Source organism: Nicotiana tabacum, chromosome 20 (genome assembly GCF_000715075.1).
Source record: "Nicotiana tabacum cultivar K326 chromosome 20, ASM71507v2, whole genome shotgun sequence".
NCBI lineage: Eukaryota > Viridiplantae > Streptophyta > Magnoliopsida > Solanales > Solanaceae > Nicotiana > Nicotiana tabacum.
Window position 1 is genome coordinate 105,376,911 of NC_134099.1, and position 19,240 is coordinate 105,396,150.

Sequence of the window (19,240 nt, forward strand, 5' to 3'; positions counted from 1 at the left end):
ATCCAATTGTGACCTGCCTCCTCTTTGCTTGGAGAGAAAGTTCCAAGAAATCCAACAAAAAACGCGTGGGTCCCTCGAGAGTGAGTGAATTGGCTATTTGGATAGAGCTGAAAAGTGTGAGTGAAATTAGTAATTAGAAAAATAAGTGCTGCAAAATGTGGCATGTGACGTTGCTATGATAATAATGAAGGAAAAACACGTGCACATTGATTAATTTGTGGACAAAGCTACAGTGAATGTGCAAGGTAAAATGAATTGATGAGGTTGAAAAATAAGTGGTCCCAAGTGAGTGGTCACGTGAAAAGTTTGTCACAAGGGATAAAGATTTTTGTCTCTTTTTTTTTCTTCTTTTTCTTTTTCAAATGTTTGATAAAAATTGCAAAGATATTTTAGCTAATTAAATTCAAACACTACAACTAATCATCCCTATTTTTGTGACTTTTCGATATTATTTAAAGTAAGATAAATTAAAAGTAACTATGCAAAATTTCAATTACCTAAAACAAATAAAATATTTTTGTAATTTTTCATTTAAGATAAAATAAAGCAAAAATATCAAAAATATGCAAAGTAACAATATTAGAACTAAAAGAAATATCTAAGCATTAAAAAGGGATAAATTTTTGGGAAGAGTAAAAATTACATGTTTACAAATTGAACAAATAAATCCTAAACATTGGATGGTAAAAAAAAAGAAAGAAAAATTAGAATGTCCAAAATGGAAAGAGAGAAAACATCTTTTTTAGGGACTAATTTGCAAATTCCTGTTGGACGAACTTTGCAAAGAACATGTGCTAGAGCTTGATTGCGAAGTAAAAGCTTTGACGCGAATAGCAAAGGTGACGTACTCTTTTCGTTCACTTTTGTTTGACATATATATTAAAAATAATTTTTATTTTTATTTATTACTTTACGCATATCAAAAGAAGATAAAAAAATATTTCCTGTTATACCCATTGTATTTATTACTCATTTCAAATCATTTTTCCAAATCCAATAAAATATGCATCAATTAATATAGATATCATGGTAAATTATGGAGTAATACTTAATAGTAGTATATTGTTTATCATCTTTCTTTAGATTATCAATTAATGTGTATTTTGAAATTTATATTGCCATTACCTTGTCAATGACCTAATCGAAAGTTAAATACTTAGTAAGAATTTGATTTCTATACTATCATAATTTTTTTTTTATACAATCAGTATAATTTAATATGTTGAAATTTATTACTGACTCCACTTATTTTGAACGTTTACTTGTTGTTGCTTAAATTTATTGCACATTATTAATGTATAGAAATTAAACTCTAATTGTATCAATTACATATTTAACGCGGTAAGTTGTATTTTTTCTAGCAAAAAGGTTAATGCCAAATAGGCTTATTCGATCTCGACAATCCAGTCCCTCTTGTCCTCGATAACACCTCTTTGAATCTCGATTACTCTTGAGTACAGTTGCTTACTTGTTTGCTCTGATCTTTCTTTGTACTCAATCCTGTGCAAGAAAAAAAAATTCAAATAAAAATAAATTAAACTATAGAAAAGGAAAAGTAGCAAACAAGTACTTCGTCAAAGATAAATTAGGGACTGTTTCGATAAGATCAGTCTGGTACTGCAATAACTCTCCTTACGTTTAATGCTTAATAATAATCTGTGCCCCCAAGCGCCTTTATCACAAAAAAAAAAAATCTTAACATGCATGGGACATCGTTATCTTTGCATTGATTAATCCTAGAGTCGTCAAAAGGGATTTGGCCCGTGAAACCAGCCCAACTAGCCCGCTACTTGGGTTGGATTGGGCTAGGATTTTTTGAGCCTATTTAAAATTGAGCCTTATAAGCCCGGCTCAAGTCAGCCCGCTGGCCCTTGAGGCCTGACCGAGGCTGGGCCTGAGCCAGCTCGTAGGCCAAAAACTAATTAAATATTAAATATTTAATATTTAAAAACGTAAAAATTAAAAAACTATTAACTATAGTTCTCGTTCTCCAACCCTACATTGCTCATTTACCCTTCCATATCAACTAGAATTTAGATTTTTGACATGCATGTAATATGACAAAATTAGTTTTTCTTTTGCTTAATTAATAACGAACTCATAAAGCTTTACATCTTGTTTGGATGGTTGTTACATATCGTTTCATAATGTAATGTATCGTATTATATTACATTGTACTGTATCGTTTGATTAATACAATATTTGGATAGACTGTATTATTTGCCATCGTTTCATGATATCATGCACCAGCAATATGAAGAATAAACTTGCAATATTATAAAGAAAATTATGATACAAGGTAGAATTATCTATATTATATTAAAAGCACGAAGGCCCTTAGCGAAATGTCGTTCGCCTTTTTCACCCCTTTAAAATAGAATTTATACGGGCCAAAATAGTGATTTAATTATCTTTATATATATATATGATTAATTATTTAATTTACTTTCCTAATATTTTGGAATACTTATTTTAATTATTTTCCTAATATTTAGGACTTTTATTTAGAAAAGTAAAAAATTACATTGATTCCTAAAATTCCTACCATAAATAAATGAGAAAAGTATGTTTTAGAGAAGGAAATAAACTGTTTTCAATTCCTAAAACATAAGTTAATGAAAAGAATATACATATATTTTCAAGAAGGAATCAAATTATTTTAAATTCTAAATTTCTCCTATACGTAGAGTAAAAAAAATATATTAGAAGGAAAGTCTTAACCACTTTTGGTATGAGTAAGGTTTCGGCAACTTTGCTGCTTGTCAAACAAAACTTAGAATCTTTTTTTTTTTTACCTTCTTTATTTACATGTTAAATTTACTTACTAATTATACATACAAAATAATAATACTATTATAATAGACTAAACATATTCATAATACTTTCTAATAGCAAAGATCCTCTCTTTATTATTCCATTATTTTAACTGTATTCTTATTATATGCAATTAATTACCTTTTTAGTTTATTTCCTAAAAAGAAGTATAAAGGTTATAGAGGAACTGAAAGTGAAAAATATTAATACTACAGGTATTTTACATTGTTCTTACTCTGTTTGGGTTTCTCAATCAAATACAAAACTCATGGATCGAAATTACAATGAGGCATATGAGGATTTATGTGGAGTAATATTTTTTTAGTTATAGAGTTAGCTAAACAAAATTAATATTGTCATTTTTTTAAAACTTACACTTTCCTTTAATTTTTATGTTATAAGGAAGATATATTTCTAAATAATATTTACGTCATTTGCGAAAAATATTACTCATTGTTATGGTACGGGTACACGCGCAACATACATATAATTTCTAATATTTTAGAACAGTTAGTTAGTTAATTACATAATATTTAGGAGTTGAAAATCAAGTAAAATTTTGCATATTAAATTTTTCCTTAATTGAACTGGATTGAAAGTTCTTATATTTAGAATTTTAAATAATTAAATTTTACCTTATATAAATATTACATTTAAACTATATATAAATTATAAACAAAATGAACAAATGAGATAATAAAAAATATGAAATAACGAGGAAGTATAGGGTTTTGGATAATAATGGAGGTGGTCAAAATCTTTTTATAAAATTTTATATGCTTTGATTTATATAAAATAATTATCAATTATTCCAGTAAGATAATTTATAAGATATTTTAATTTTTCTAAATAAGGTTAAATTTGGATGAATATAAGTGGGGGTTTTTACTACAATTATGGCTTGCATTTAATTTAGAATTTATTTATAGTATATAGTGATTGTTAATTCTTTGAGATTTACGATGTATTTCTATTGCTTTTTTTCTTCTTCTTCTAGACCAGTCATACATGGATTTTTTTTACCTAATTGATTTTTTGTCATTTGAAAAAAAAAATCTTATGAATAAGAATATAACTACAACTTAGTATTTAAAATTTGGTATGAGTAATATGTTTAAATATTAATCTCACTTGAGTAGTGACTCTTCAAAATCAAATACACACTTCTAATTCTAATTTCCGTCATTAGAAATAAATTTTCAGTCGAATTATTGACTGATGATTGAGTATTTATGTTGGGCAGTTTCTTTTTTTTTTTTAAAGAGATAATTATGCATGATCAACATTCATCATTTTCAGAAATTTATATTGTTATTTTATAATTTAAAGATAAATTAAAAACAAAATTTTAATTATTGAGATAGGTACACGCGCAAAGCGCGTACACAAAGACTAGTTATATAAAAAGATAGGGAAAATGATTTTAAAAATTTATTTATTAATAATGAAGAGCGAGATGAGAAAAAAAATAAGGTAACGACGCAACCACACTAAATCGGTCGTTACATAAATGACACTTTTTATCGTTACGTAACGACGGATTTAACGATACGTTACGATAAAATTTAAATAACAATCAAAACAAACATTGTATTTAAAGTAACAATACGATACAATACAATAGGTAATAACCATTCAAACAAGCTGTCAGGTGATCAATAATAATCTTTTTTCAAAAGAAAATATTACTTTATTAAGTGGCCAATGATCAGTTTGGATTACTTTAATATATTATTAATATTTAAATTGCCCTTTAATATAGAAAAAGATCAATTTAAATACACACAGAAAAAAAAATTGACCACTTACAAATTTCAGGAATTTTAAATTTTTTATGGATTATAATGATGATCAGCAAATGACGTTAATCCTAAATTAAAAAAACCTCAACATATAAACTTATTGAAGCAATCCCTGAATCGGAGGAAAATGAAAGAAAAGTATTAAGAAAATATTTATTTAACTTTAAAAAAGAAGAGATAGAGACAGAGAATTTGCATTTCAATTACGAGATCCTTGTCAAATATCAAGTTTTTTGTACGCTCTAAGCGAACAGAAGTTGTTTACAAGATTAATCGACTATGTCACAGAAAATATTTATGGATTTATAGAAAAAAAATTCTAAAAAAATTGAAGGGCCGGTCCGCCCTAGCTCGCGGCCTTCTTAGGGCTGGGTTGGGCTAACCATTTTAAGGCCCATTCATATGGCTGGCCGGTCTGTCCAAGCCTAGCAAATTTAAAAGCCCACGAGGCTTGGACTGGACTGAGTTGGTTCGTTTTGACAACTCTAATTACTCCTAATGCTTTCAGAACATGGAAATTAAAGAGATGGTATCTTTATAGTTTCTATAGATGGTTAGAAACATGGGTATACAAAGAAAACCGACAAATCGTATCAAACCGATAATTCGAGTCAAACTTAGAAAAAAAAATCCGACTATGCATGGTTCGGTGTTGGAAAAAAAACTCCGACCATAATTGGTTTGGTTTGGTTTGATTTTAACTAAAAAAAGTTAAATCGAAACCAAATCAACTCGACATTACATGTATAGGAGTTTTAAATATATTAAATATAAAAAAAGTATTTATTGTAGTGTAATTTGTAAATATTTCTTAAACTTTTTTATAGTTTTATCTTTTAATGTATTATTTTAAGTTTGGACTTATAATTTTTAAATGCTCTAATAAGTTTTATACTCCATAAATATTAGTAACTCAAATAAAGTTCAAACCAAAATTAAATCAATATTACGGCTAACAAAAGTCATTCAATTCAAAGTGTACTAGAAATGACCATAGTGTTGAATATCTATTTTTTAAGTTTTTCCATAATTTAAATAAAATGCATAACTTTTTTTTAGTGTTTAGTCATGTAAATAATAATAGTATTTATTAGTCGTACTTATTTTAGCAACTTAGTAATTTTAGATTATGTTCATTTTTATTATGGCTTGTTATAATATTGTTTATGCGATTTTAGTATCTTTATTATTAAATATTTTAATACAATATCATGACTCATCTCATACTTTATATTATTTTCTAGAAAAATACATTATATAATTGTTTTTTTACTTGGATTAAAGAAATATTTGAAGTACAAATTCTATATTTTGTGTTATGAAGACTTTATGAAAAAAAAGAACTCAAAAACCCGAAAATTCCGAGATTAAAAAACCCGACTTTTATTGATTGATTTAGTCTTTAAATTTAATAACCCGTTACAATTGATTTGGTTTGGTAATTTAAAAATCCGAACCATCTCGTTCTACGTACCCTTAGTTATGAGTATATATTTAATGTTACTGTGGGCCTATAAAAATTAAATTCTTTTATAAATGAAGTTTCGTACCTTTTGCCTTTGTAAGTAATGCTACCAACGGAAGCAACACCAACTGCAGTTCCCGTACAGAATACTTCATCAGCATTAGTCAATTCATCTACATCAATCAAACGTTCTTCCACCTGGACCAAGTTGGCTAGGACTTATAATTAATTTCCTTAGAAAATCATTTTTGAATACTATATATCAAGTTGTTTAAACAGTCAAGATTTAAAACAAAACCTGGTAACCAAGATCACGTGCAATGACCATGATGCTTTTTCTTGTCACTCCTTCAAGAATAGTTCCACTTGCTGCTGGAGTTGAAAGGATTTTTCCCTAAGAATATTGTTGTTTAATTAATTCTATATCAATTTTAGTTTATAAAATATCAGAATATTAATTGATCATGTGATAGATGTAATTAGGAATACCTTCACAAGGAAAATGTTACAAGAAGAGACCTCTTCAATGTATCTCTTATTTAAAGAGTCAAGGTACAATACATCTGAGAATCCTTTCTCTTTTGCACTCTTTATAGCTCTCAAAACCTGCATATATGGCCCAAAACTGAAAATGTTTAAGAATATATGGTCTAAAGAAAATTTGTTCTTAATTTATTATTGCATTACAATATCTCAAGTTATTCTCCCGTGCCACTTTATGTGAAGTCGTTCGGAATATGAGAGTTGACGTGCCTAACCTTCAGTATGAATTCAGGCATAACTTCTTTAAATTTTTTGAAATGATACATATTTAAAACCTATGTGAAAAGTATAAGTCAACCATAGTTAATTATTTCAAACTGAGTGATAAATTAAAATTGTAATATAAGAAAAAAAATTATTTGATTCTCATGAAGAAGGAACTATATATCTACCGGGGCATAGTTAGTAATGCTTTTGACAGCTCCAGATCCACCACGCGAGGCGCGATGAAGGTCTTCCTCAACGTACAAGTTCAATGGCGCTGTCCCTTCCTACATGAAAATTGTAAAATATGTAGAGGAAATTGAGACAGTGTATATATGTGGCCTATCCTATGGGTGCACCTACTGTCTTCATGCATATTGGGTTAAAATCCTATCACTTTGAAATGAAATAAACTGACCTTGAAATAATTTCCTACAGGAGAAGCATAGACAAGGAAGGTGTAGTCTGGTGCTGGAGCCAAACCAAGAATTGGTCCACTTCCTATAAGCAGAGGCCTTATATAAAGAGACCCTTTACCTGGAGGAGGAATCTGCTCTTGTTCAACAAATAAACAACTTGATTAGATCTATAGTAATTCCAAGGAAATCATAACAGTCATATATTCAGAGAGATGCACGGAATGATTACAAAACGCTTGTTCGCCAGAGCTGTTTGCTTGACAGCATCTACAAATTGATTAGTGGAAGGACAAGGCATGCACATTCTTTCAGCACCAATCTGCATTCTAATCGCATTTTGATGTGGACGAAACAGAAACAATCGTCCATCATCTCTTCTATAGGCTTTTGTACCTTCAAACAGACCCTGCATGCATTTTGAATCACTACTAGAAATTTGGAGTAATATATACGATTTAAGTTACACACATTGACAGTTTCGTGTCAATGTAATTTGAATTGTTCTCAACTAGAATACGACTCATTAGAGTTACCTGGAATTGTCTTTAAGTGACATTATTCTGTATTATTTTATACCGTCAACGTATAAAAATTAAACTCCATTATAATATACATTATATTTTGGAAACAAATTTTAATGGAGGAGAGATGATAATTGATAAACTCAATTGAATAATTACCTGACCATAGTTTAAGACAGCAGCAGAGGGGCTCAAGTGGATGTTTCCATAGGGATTAAGCTGGCCTTGTTCGAAATGACCATTTTCATTGCTTTTTGTTAGGTACATATAATCAGTTGGCATTAAATGGAACCCAAGATTCTCCCAATCAATGTCAATGGACTCCTCATCACTGCCATCATTTCAACAAACTCAAAATCAGTGAATTGAAGTCTCATTAATTTTCAAAAATATCAAATTAATTAAAATAAATACTGGAGTACGTAAAAATTTTAAGGAGTAAGTGAAGAGATTTAAGTCCTTGATTTGAAATGCAATTTACGTACCTTTGACCAGTAGATTGTAAAGAAGTTGCAACTTGAGCTGTATAGTACCTTGCTCCAATCTACAGTCACAAGTCACAAAAGATTATCGCGTTTTTGAACATTTCGCAAAAAATGAAAGAAAACGGGTTACTTGTTGTGGTTCACGGTGGCAAAGCTAGGAATTTCCTCAATGGTGTTCAGACTTGAAAGAAATAAATAAAAATTCTCAATAAAGAGTGTTCGATACATGTTGTATACATCTAAAATCTAATATTTTACTTATAGTAATTTTTCGTAATATTTCGATAAAGGGCGGTCAAAGGTGGCTTCGCCCCTGGTGGTTCATGCAAGGAAGAGATGAGATGACTCACCTTTGATGGTAGAGAAGCAGAGTCAATTAATCTGCGAAAAAATGCAGCTCTTCGAATCATGTTTGCAGAAGAAATTAAAGCCAGTTAATCTCGAGATTTCAGATATTGTTTGGATAGAAGATAGAGGAGCATCTAAAATCTAAGGGGGGCAAAGAATATATGGAAGAAGAGGATGAAGAGAGAAAGGGCCAAAATGGAAAGATTGAAGAAGGAAAATTTGAAGTTTAAAAGATACGAGAACGTGCATCACATGTATTTATTTGCATAATCTTAATTTGATTGCTTAATTATGATTAGTTGACATGTTTTTTCAATTTAATCGTGTTCAATGCTTCTTTTAGAAGAAACTAAACGTAACTTGATCTGGAAACTAGGTGCACATAAGTTTTTTCCCAGACACGCGCATTATGCTTAGTTCAGCTGAACTCAGTTATTTTCTCGGATATAACAAGAATTTATTTGTGAAAAGCTACTGTTTTTTTTTTTTTTTTACAAATAGTTATGTTAAATCTATAATTTTAAAATATACTCACTCCATTTTCAATTTAGATGAGGTACTTTTACCTCGGCACGTAATTTAAGAGAAAAGAATAAGACTTTTGAAATGTGGTCTTAAAAGCTTAAGAGGCAAAAGCTTTGTGGAGCCATGATATTTGTGTGGTTATAAAAACTTCTAAAATGAAGAATTTAAAGTTGAATTATTTTCAAATTTAGCAATGTGTCATTTATTTTGGAACATACTAAAAAGAAAATTACCTAATCTAATTTAAAAAGGAGTGAGTAAAAATTAAATTTATCAAATTAAAATCTTAAATTCGCCTCACATTTATGGTGCATGATTTTACAACAACAACAACAATTCAGTATAATCTTACTTTGTGAGCTCTGAAAAGAGTAGTGTGTATGTAGACCTCATCCCTACCATGAGGTAGAGGATAGTGTATACACAGACATTTATGGTGCATGATTTTAGTAATGTAATTTTTGAGTTGGCTAGTTTACTTTTTTAATGCAACCTACGTTCAGTGAGGTAAGAGAAAGAAAAAGGGTTGCATTGTGAAATATTCTTACAGGAGTAGTAAAGTTGCGATTCACCTCAAATTGACTCATGACTCCTATTGGCTTCCAATAAAAAAGATCTTTTTACTGTTTATCTTTTAAGTTAATGTACAAATAGAATATACATTAATTATATACTTATATACATGGATTCAACAATTATTTTTAATTTAAACATTGAGTATATAACTATTTAGGTTAAATCTTCGATAAAAAGTATCACTAGTCCATCTCTGTCACGACTCAAAAATCGACCCGGTCGTGATGACGCCTATCGTGAAACTAGACCAGCCGATACAACTCCCGAATCAACAATTTTCCAATAAAAGCTATTTTTTTAAAACCAATATCTCAGAAAGAAATTAAAAGAAAAGTGCGGAATAATTACACAAACCCGACATCGGGGTGTCAATAGTCATGAGCATCTACTAGGGTCTGAATACAACACGAGTCTAAAAATATACTAAATATATAAATGAAAATAAGAGGAAGGAAAACAGTGTTGCGAACATCGTGCAGCCACCTTGCTAACTCCGATGACTCCGCCTCTAAGCAATCAACACCCGTTACCAGGTTCCGAAATACCTGAATCTGCACACGAGGTGAAGGGAGTAATGTGAGTACTCCAACCCAGTAAGTAATAAGAGTAAATAAAGACTGAGCAGTAAGAAAACACGTCAACCACGTTATAGTACCACATTGATTACAACATGTTCCCAAATCAGGATACCATTCAAATCATTTAAGTGTTAAACTCCCAATTTCAGAAAAATCCTTTAAAAATTATCTTTCTAGCCTTTTCAATATAGGCTTAATGATATATATATATATATATATATATATATATATATATATATATATATATATATATATATATATATATATAAAGTGATGAAATTCATAATCGGCCCCTCGGGCGAAACATAGTTCGTATACAACCCCTCGGCAAAACAGAAATTCTTACCCATTTCCTAACTTAAAAACTTCAGTTTAAATGAAAGTTGTTTAAAGTATTTGTTCAACATTTTCAATAGAGGCTCGGTCTAAAGATGAGTGAAAGTAGTAATTAAATCAACACATTCGATAAAAACTCGCTTTAAGGAGGAGTGAAAAACAGTAATCTCATAAACAGGCCCCTCAGGCAAAGCATCACTCATGTACGTGTATATCTATAGCCCCTCGGGCAAGCCTCTCAGTCGCTAATGACTCAACTCTTACCGGTCAGCGCTCACACTTACACTCAATAGGTACCATATAATAAGTCACTTCTCCTTTGGCAAAGACCGTAGCAAATTTCTGAGCCGAACCTCGATATTATCCTTCTAACATGCTAAAATCGAATCTGTTTGTATTCATTAAAGACCCCAACGATCTCATCTAATCCAACATAATTACTCTGGTGATATTATTCATTAAAGACCACACACAATGCTGAGAACATGTCGCATATCATAGAAACAGACCACACAAATCTAACCCGCAGGATCATACCTCCACATAGCTTCGCTCCAATGCGCAACCTCATCCAAACACTGGTCCACGTAAAAATACCTTAAGTCACTATGCTCAAAATCGACAACCGCGTGCAATATGATGTCTAAAGCCAAAGCGATCCTCATAACCACAACGAAACAATTACATAACACCACACCACTCGAAAGGACATAACCGATACGCCATCCACCGAGCAATACCCAGTACTCTTCCCGCTCGAATTCCACTGAGAGGCCCTAATAACACCGTACCACATGTGCCTATAACCAACAAATCCTAACATCTCGCAACACAGAAAAGTAACTCATAGATCCCCCTGATTACTAATAGCTCAATAATAACCGAATCAACACATCCCTCACCAATAGCAACTCGAAGTCAACAAAGCTGTCTCGATGCTGAACACACATCCATATAGGCCTACCAATGAACCACATATCAACTCTAGTTACCCACAACAGATAAATAATCCTCCGAAGGTTCACAATGACTGATTCATAGCACATACTATCATCTGACTAACTTACCTACATCTTTACCGCCCACAACCACGAGTTAACCTATTTATGAGACCTTTCAGTCTCAAACTCCATAAAGCACATGAATTATCATATCTGATCCCATTTCCTCTGCTCGCATATATAACACACCTCTAGTACCAATCATCTCATAAGAGGTACATCTATAATTCTTCTAAGCCACCAAGCAAACTCAAATATCATTCGTCGAACATACAAGATAGTGTCGCAATACCAATAAAGCATCTATAACTCAAACACATTGCCCTTTCTAAAATGTTATACCCTCATCAAACCACACCAATCAGTGATCTCATTTATCTAGTCACCTGAAGCTGCCTATGCTATCTAAGAATTTGTGACATTCCTTTTCAAATGTGAATCGTGTCCTTACACATGCAAATCTAAATCCTACACAACATACTGCATAAACCGTACCACCCTAAGATAACCACGAGAGCTTCATATCCTTTCTTAGCCACAAGAAACTATGTACTCCACTATCCAAGAACTTCCCGTTGATCCCATCTAGAAGAAAATCACTATACATGTCATTCTCCTCATGCCAATAGGAAAAATATACCTCTCTAACTATGGTAGAAACCATCTAGAGCTCTCCGAATTTCATTTGCACAAATCTAAATCGTCAGGACTGAGTCCTTCTAACTCAACCGAGCTACGCAAGCCACTAAAACCCAAGAGCATTGCCGCGAAATACCCATAGAAACTCATTACCTCATAAGCATTCAAAGAACTAATCATATCCTTACCATACCGATTCATCCTACTACCAAGCTATCCCATCTATCCAAGTTTCCTTTTGATTTACCTTTAACTTGATACTCCTTCTTGCTATAACACTACAATTCCTCAATCCAGACTCACCACATGAGACCCAAGCATAAAACCACACCGTCTGAGACTCATAAGCCATTGATTACTCTCTTAAGTATTCCCAATAGCGCCACATTCAAAATACTTTACTCTGAAGAGACTTTCTGCGAAACTAAATTCGTTACCTTCACCTTCCTGATACTGATATATAGAATCCCATAATTAATATAGAAAATACCACAAGTCTTGACATCTTCCAATGAAAACTCAGTTTCTAGCCACATATACAACTTGAAAATACCCAATTGTTACATGTAAAATCTTGAACACATTAGAATCATTCTCGAGAGTCATTCATTCTATTCAAATTGCAATTAGCCTGATCCAACAAACAGACCACCCGTGCCTCAATAGCACTCTGACACCGCAGAGTGTAACCTCATCCTAGAACAACCAAGCAACTTCTTGCTCTATGCACCTAGCATCCATTACCAACAACAACTCAAGACATTCCATGATTCTCATACACCTATGAAGCATGACATAACCTTTGTCAAAAGTTTCCTTTACTCGAGCCATCCTCGATCTTAATCTCTGTAAGCCATAACCGACTCACCCGCACGCCTCAAAATTGAACATAGCGCCTAACCGTGCAATCACCTAATCAATAGCAGACTCCCCTACTTGGCTCGAAGTCATAGATCAAAACACACACGATAACTTATAACGCATATACTCTATTGCTGCCATAGTACCAAAGTGAGATTATACTCCATACTTCATGGCTCGTGAAACACAGACCATCTAGTACTTTAAACCTTCTGCAAATCTCGTGTTCACCCTCGTAACAGTCAAGCCCACTCTCTTAAGTGACCAAAATTCAAATTTCAACACATATAATTCACTTGTAAATGAGATCTTCTAACAGACAACATAAGGATCACACAACTTCAGAACACTCCGCAGGAGGTAACCCACCTACCTTGTCTCAAACTAACATTTCTGTATACCTTCCACCGTCATAGACATTACGCAGTCGCTTGATCTCCCTGAGTCTAAACTCATACCGCAACATGAGATTTACCTCACTCCTAGCTAGGAAACATAAAAAGATTCTTCACACTCCCATAACTCAGGGCTATACCTCAAATTGAGATGAAAATCAAGTACCTAATATTTCTTGCTGCCCCAAAGCAGACCATTCTCGCCTCATTCGATTTATATGAACACATCTCGAAGTCACTTCACCCTCATCACGCAGCTATCCAGTCCTTACTTCCCTTAATAGGGATACCACAGAACATATAGATCCAGAAACACGCGCTCACACAATCAATGAGAGGAAGGAAAACAGTGTTGTGAACGTCGTGCATCCACCTTGGTAACTCCGATGACTTCGCCTCTAAGCAATCAACACACGCTACCGAGTTCTGAAATACCTGAATCTGCACACGAGGTGCAGGTGGTAATGTGAATACTCCAACCCAGTAAGTAATAAGAGTAAATAAAGACTGAGCAGTAAGAAAACACATCAACCACGTTATAGCACCACAGTGATTACAACATGTTCCCAAATCAGGATACCATTCAAATCATTTAAGTGTTAAACTCCCAATTTCAGAAAAATTCTTTAAAAATTATAAATGCACGAAGGGTGTTGCCGTGCCAATTGATTTGAATCAAATATATATATATATATATATATATATATATATATATATATATATATATATATATATATATATATATATATATATATATATATATATATATATAATGAAAGTGATGAAATTCATAATTGGCCCCTCGGGCAAAACATAGTTCGTATACAGCCCTTCGGCAAAACAAAAGTTCTTACCCATTTCCTAACTTAAAAACTTCAGTTTAAATGAAAGTTGTTTAAAGCATTTGTTCAACATTTTCAATAGAGGCTCGGTTTGAAGATGAGTGAAAGCAGCAATTAAATCAACACATTCGATAGAAACTCACTTTAAGGAGGAGTGAAAAATAGTAAGCTCATAAACAAGCCCCTCAGGCAAAGCATCACTCATGTACGTGTATATCTATAGCCCCTCGGGCAAGCCTCTCAGTCGCTCATGACTCAACTCTTACCGGTCAGCGCTCACACTCAAAACTCACACTCACACTCAATAGATACCATATAATAACCGCTGCGGTGCATAGCCTGATCCCAAGTATCGCTACGGCATGCATCCCGATCCATATATATCCCGATCCATATATATATATATATATATAGTCGACTGCGATCACTGGGGGTGTGCAGACTGCGGACCATCGGCCCTCGGCCTCTCTCAGTCATTAACCTCACAATTAGACCATCGGTCTATCTCAGTCATCAACCTAACAATCAGACCCTCGGTCTACCTCAGTCATCAACCTCATAATCAGTCCCTCGGTCTATCTCTGTAACACTTCTCAAATTTATAAAAGTTTCAAGATACGCTAATTATTGAATTAAGTTATTATTACTATTATTATTGTTATTATTATTCTTGCCTAAAGTGAATAAATATATATACACACACTTAAATAATTGAATATACAATTAGGAAAATATTAATAATTTTAGTGTTATTAATTATTAAAAGTGGGTATCATTAATTATTAGTTAAGTTATTAAAAGTGAATATCATTAATTACTAGTTAAAAAAAAAGTAAAAAAGGCCTAAAGCCCATAAAATGGGTTGTTGGGAAACAAAAGGCTTAAAGCCTTAAGCAAAACAGAACCAAGTTCTGTTTAGTCACGCTAGAGGCAAAATGGCTTAAAGCCTTTGGAAAAGAACGAGAGGTCAAGGAGCAAGAACCAAGCAAGTATCGGTCATTGAGAGTTATTCCGCAGGACCTTCTTTAGGCCATGACTGAGGTAATTCTATTTACAGAATTGTAAGCTATAACATCATTATATACTAGAATCTAACACCCTAATAGAGTAAATTCATAGGAAAGTTTTACAAAACCTCAAGAACACCCATCAAATACGAGTTAAGTTTTTGGTGTTAAAAGATAAATTCTTCATTTTTATTGGATTGCTATGACGGGTTAAGGTTGTTAGAGTCAGTAAAGGATTGTTAGAACAAGACCTCACCCTAAAACTTAGAAATTTAGAAGTTGAACCTAAAGTTCTTAGAGTTGGCAAAAGATTAATGCTTTTGGGAAGTTGGATACTTATTGCGACTTATTATTGTAGTATTTGATCGTTGAGTTGATTACAAGAATTGGAACTTACAATGTTGCTTGAAAGGAGAAATTGAGGTAAGTTGATATAACCCTTTACTAAAGTGGTTTAACTCACAAAAGCACGCATACAAAATGTCTGATGAATTGCATAAAAGAGTTGATATATACTTAATTGGAGTGAGTAAGAACCTATTAGCTTAGAATTATTTTCTAGCTAAAGTTTAGATGATTATTTTGATATGTGTGCATAAATTCTCATATTTGTGTGTTATTCTTATATGCCATTTTCATGTTGAAAATTTATTAAGGAGCAAGAATCTTTATAAATACTTTTGAATGTTTATCTCATTCTTATGACATGCCTTACATTTAAGGATACCGGTATGATTATGTGTAAAAGATTTAGACTTGAAAAGTCACAAGAAGAAGTTTTAGAAAGAAAAGATTTTTGGGAGTATCCTTTATTCTGAGAAGGGGTCATCGTCCAGGCCGAGGTTCCTAACCAAGGCGTTGACTTCATGAAACTACTTGTGCCAAAGTAGGGAGCACACGAGCCGATGGTCTCGTTGCTGAGAATTTACTTAGCCACGCTAAGCTATGATACATGAATGCTGATAACCATGAAGCGAGTGGCACCTCGTGGATTGGGCCTATTCGATCTGGTTGGGATCGAACCCGTGCCGATCATACGGTGACTGAGACAGAATTAAGTCAGGATAGTTGGAACTCCCAAAGTATAAATGTGACGACCCGGCCGGTAGTCTTAAGAGTTAACGCCCTAATCCCCCTATTAACTGCTTTCCCCAAGTTTATTCTGCTATATTGATTTGACAGGATGTTCGGTTTTGAGTTTCGAAGAGTTTTGGGACACTTAGTCCCTAAATGAGAGCTTAAGTGTTGGAAAAGTGACCGCAGTTGGAACAGTGTGGAGACGGTCTCAGAACGGAAATATGATGGTTCTGTTAGCTCCGTTAGGTGATTTTGGGGTTAGGAGCGTGTTCAGATTGTGTTTTGGAGGTCCGTAGCTAATTTAGACTTGAAATGCCGAAAGTTGAATTTTGGAAGTTTCTGGTTCGATAGTGAGATTTTGATCCGAGGGTCGGAATGGAATTCTAAAGGTTTTAGTAGTTCCGTTGTGTCATTTGGAATGTATGTGCAAATTTTTAGGTCATTCGGACGTGTTTTGGTTGGGTTTTTGATCGAAAGCATCGGAAGATTTTAGAAACTTAGGCTTGAATTCAATGTGTTTTGGTTGTTTTGATGTTGTTTGAAGATGTTTTAAAGATTTGTACAAGTTTGAATAAGGTTTTAGGATATGTTGATGCCTTTGGTTGGGGTCCCGAGGGCCTCGGGATGAATTCGGATGGTTAACGGAGGAAATTTTGGAGTTGAAGTTGCTGAGCAACTGTTCTTCTGGTATTTTTGCATCTGCAGTTTAGGGACTACAGATGCGGCGCTTCTCCGCAGAAGCGGAAATTGGGAATCTCCTCAGGAACCGCAAATGCGGTGAATTGTCCACAGAAGCGAAACCGCTCCTGCGGTTAGAGTTTCGCAGATGCGGAAGTTGGGTCCTTAAGTGAAAGTCGCAGATGCGACACTTGTTCTGCAGAAGTGGGACTGCAGATGCGGTCCCAGGGCCGCAAATGCAGAAATCGTTAGGCAAAACATATAAATAGTTGCCTTCGCGAATTTGAGGGATCCTTTCACCATTTTCATCCGGGTTTGAAGCTTTTAAGAGAGATTTTTAAGGTACACAAAGGGGAATCACTTGGAGGTAACATCCTTGACTTCATAACTCATTTTTATATGATTAAAGACCTAATTAGTGGTGAGAAATTTGGAAAACATGGGTAATTAGGGCTTGAGTTTAAGAGGCCTTTAATTGAGGATTTGAGGGGGCATTTGGACTCCGATTTTAGTGTTCTTGTTATGTATAGACTCGTGAGAGTACGAGGTTTCTAAAAATGTAAATTTTTACCCTATTCCGAGACATGGGACTGAGGGGCGTTTTGGTGATTTTACATAATTTTGTGTATTAGCTTAGAATTTAATTGTGTAATAAGTGACTTGAAGTGTTATTTATATTATGCAATTTAATTGAATAGATTTGGGCCATTTGGAGATGAATACTCGTGGCAATGACGTGGTGTTGGGTTGATTTTGAGCTGGTTCGAGGTAAGTGGCTTGTCTAACCTTGCGTGGGGGACCTTCCCCTTATGATATGGTATTTGATAATTGCAATGCCTTGTACGTGAGATGATGAGTGCATACTTGAGCTAATTGTTGAAACCACGGTTTTACTTTAAGTATTTACACTAAGTTCCTCCCTTTCCTGTTTTATTCTACTTGCAAACTTAGCCTGATTTTAGTTTAGAAAAGCATGTTTAGTTGACTTAATTGCATATTTGCTCAAACTGCCTTAATTGCTTTACGTGAACCATGTTAGGCTAGAATTAACTGTTTACTTAGTATGAAAATACCATTTAATTTAATATTCTTGTGTTGCTGCTGTGTGTTTTAATTTGGGACTACGGGACGACATCTTGGGAGATCCCTTGTACGTATTTATGATCTGTACTGAGGTGCGGGATACCAAGAGATCCCTGGAACGGATATTGAGGATACTGAGAGATTTTTGAGATACTAAGAGATCCCTGACACGGATATTGAGGATACCGAGAGATCCTCGGGATACTAAGACATCCCTGGCATATATTGAGTATACCGAGAGATCCTCGGGATACTAAGAGATCCCTGGCATATATTGAGGATACCGAGAGATCCTCGGGATACCAAGAGATCCCTGACATATATTGAGGATACTAAGAGATCCTCGGGATACCAAGAGATCCCTGACATATATTGAGGATACCGAGAGATCCTCGGGATACTAAGAGATCCTCGGTTATTATCCTTGTTGTGCGTGGTATTTCCTTGTAGTTGCCTTTATCTCTGTTTTCGTTATTGTACTCTTATTATACTGCATAGATTCTTAATATAGATTCTTAGTTTTACTACTTATTTATCCTGTCATTTTATTATTTATTAACCTCAGTAGGGCCCTGACCTTCTTCGTCACTACCCGACTGAGGTTAGGTTTGGCACTTACTGAGTGCCGCTGTGGTGTACTCATTCCCTTTTTACGCATGTTTTTCATGTGCAGATTCAGGTACTTCTACTCAGGCTTACCATTCTTGAGATGAGGTGATTCTACGGGACTTTGAGGTATATCTGCCGCGTCCGCAGACCGAGGAGTCTCTTTCTATTCGTACATTTTAGTATTTAGCCCTTCTATACTTTTGTTTTTATTAGATATTACGGAGATTAGAGCTATGTAGTGTTTTTCTCAGCTTGTGGATCCGTGGGTTTCCGGGTTTTGGGATAGTGTATCAGATTTTGAGAAGTTATGTATATATACCGAGCGATATTTAAATATTGTTTCCTTCAGTTGTTTTCAGCTTTGGATTATTTATTCCGCAAGTTAGTTCATTTTCCGCATTGGTTAGGCTTACCTAGTCGTAGAGACTAGGT

At 33.7% G+C, this 19,240-nt stretch overlaps 1 protein-coding gene across 1 annotated transcript; it reads right to left on the reverse strand.

Moving 5' to 3' along the window:
• Positions 1–1,210: 1,210 nt before the first annotated feature.
• On the reverse strand, positions 1,211–8,841 carry LOC107794675 (branched-chain amino acid aminotransferase 1, mitochondrial-like). The gene is made up of 10 exons (XM_016617190.2): positions 8,604–8,841; positions 8,254–8,312; positions 7,928–8,099; positions 7,477–7,653; positions 7,247–7,378; positions 7,017–7,115; positions 6,571–6,687; positions 6,380–6,475; positions 6,167–6,279; positions 1,211–1,500 (listed from the first exon to the last, which is right to left on the reverse strand). Exons 1-10 carry the CDS (start codon positions 8,661–8,663, stop codon positions 1,386–1,388), a joined length of 1,140 nt encoding a protein of 379 aa, XP_016472676.1. The 5' UTR covers positions 8,664–8,841; the 3' UTR covers positions 1,211–1,385.
• Positions 8,842–19,240: the final 10,399 nt, after the last annotated feature.

Coding starts and splice junctions, on each gene's coding strand:
- LOC107794675 (XM_016617190.2), bottom strand. CDS start 8,663: ATGATTCGAAGAGCTGCATTTTTTCGCAGATTAATTGACTCTGCTTCT. Junction 7,116..7,246: donor CTGTAGGAAATTATTTCAAG/GTCAGTTTATTT, acceptor ATTTTCATGTAG/GAAGGGACAGCGCCATTGAA. Junction 1,501..6,166: donor ATTACTTACAAAGGCAAAAG/GTACGAAACTTC, acceptor TTTCTTGCACAG/GATTGAGTACAAAGAAAGAT.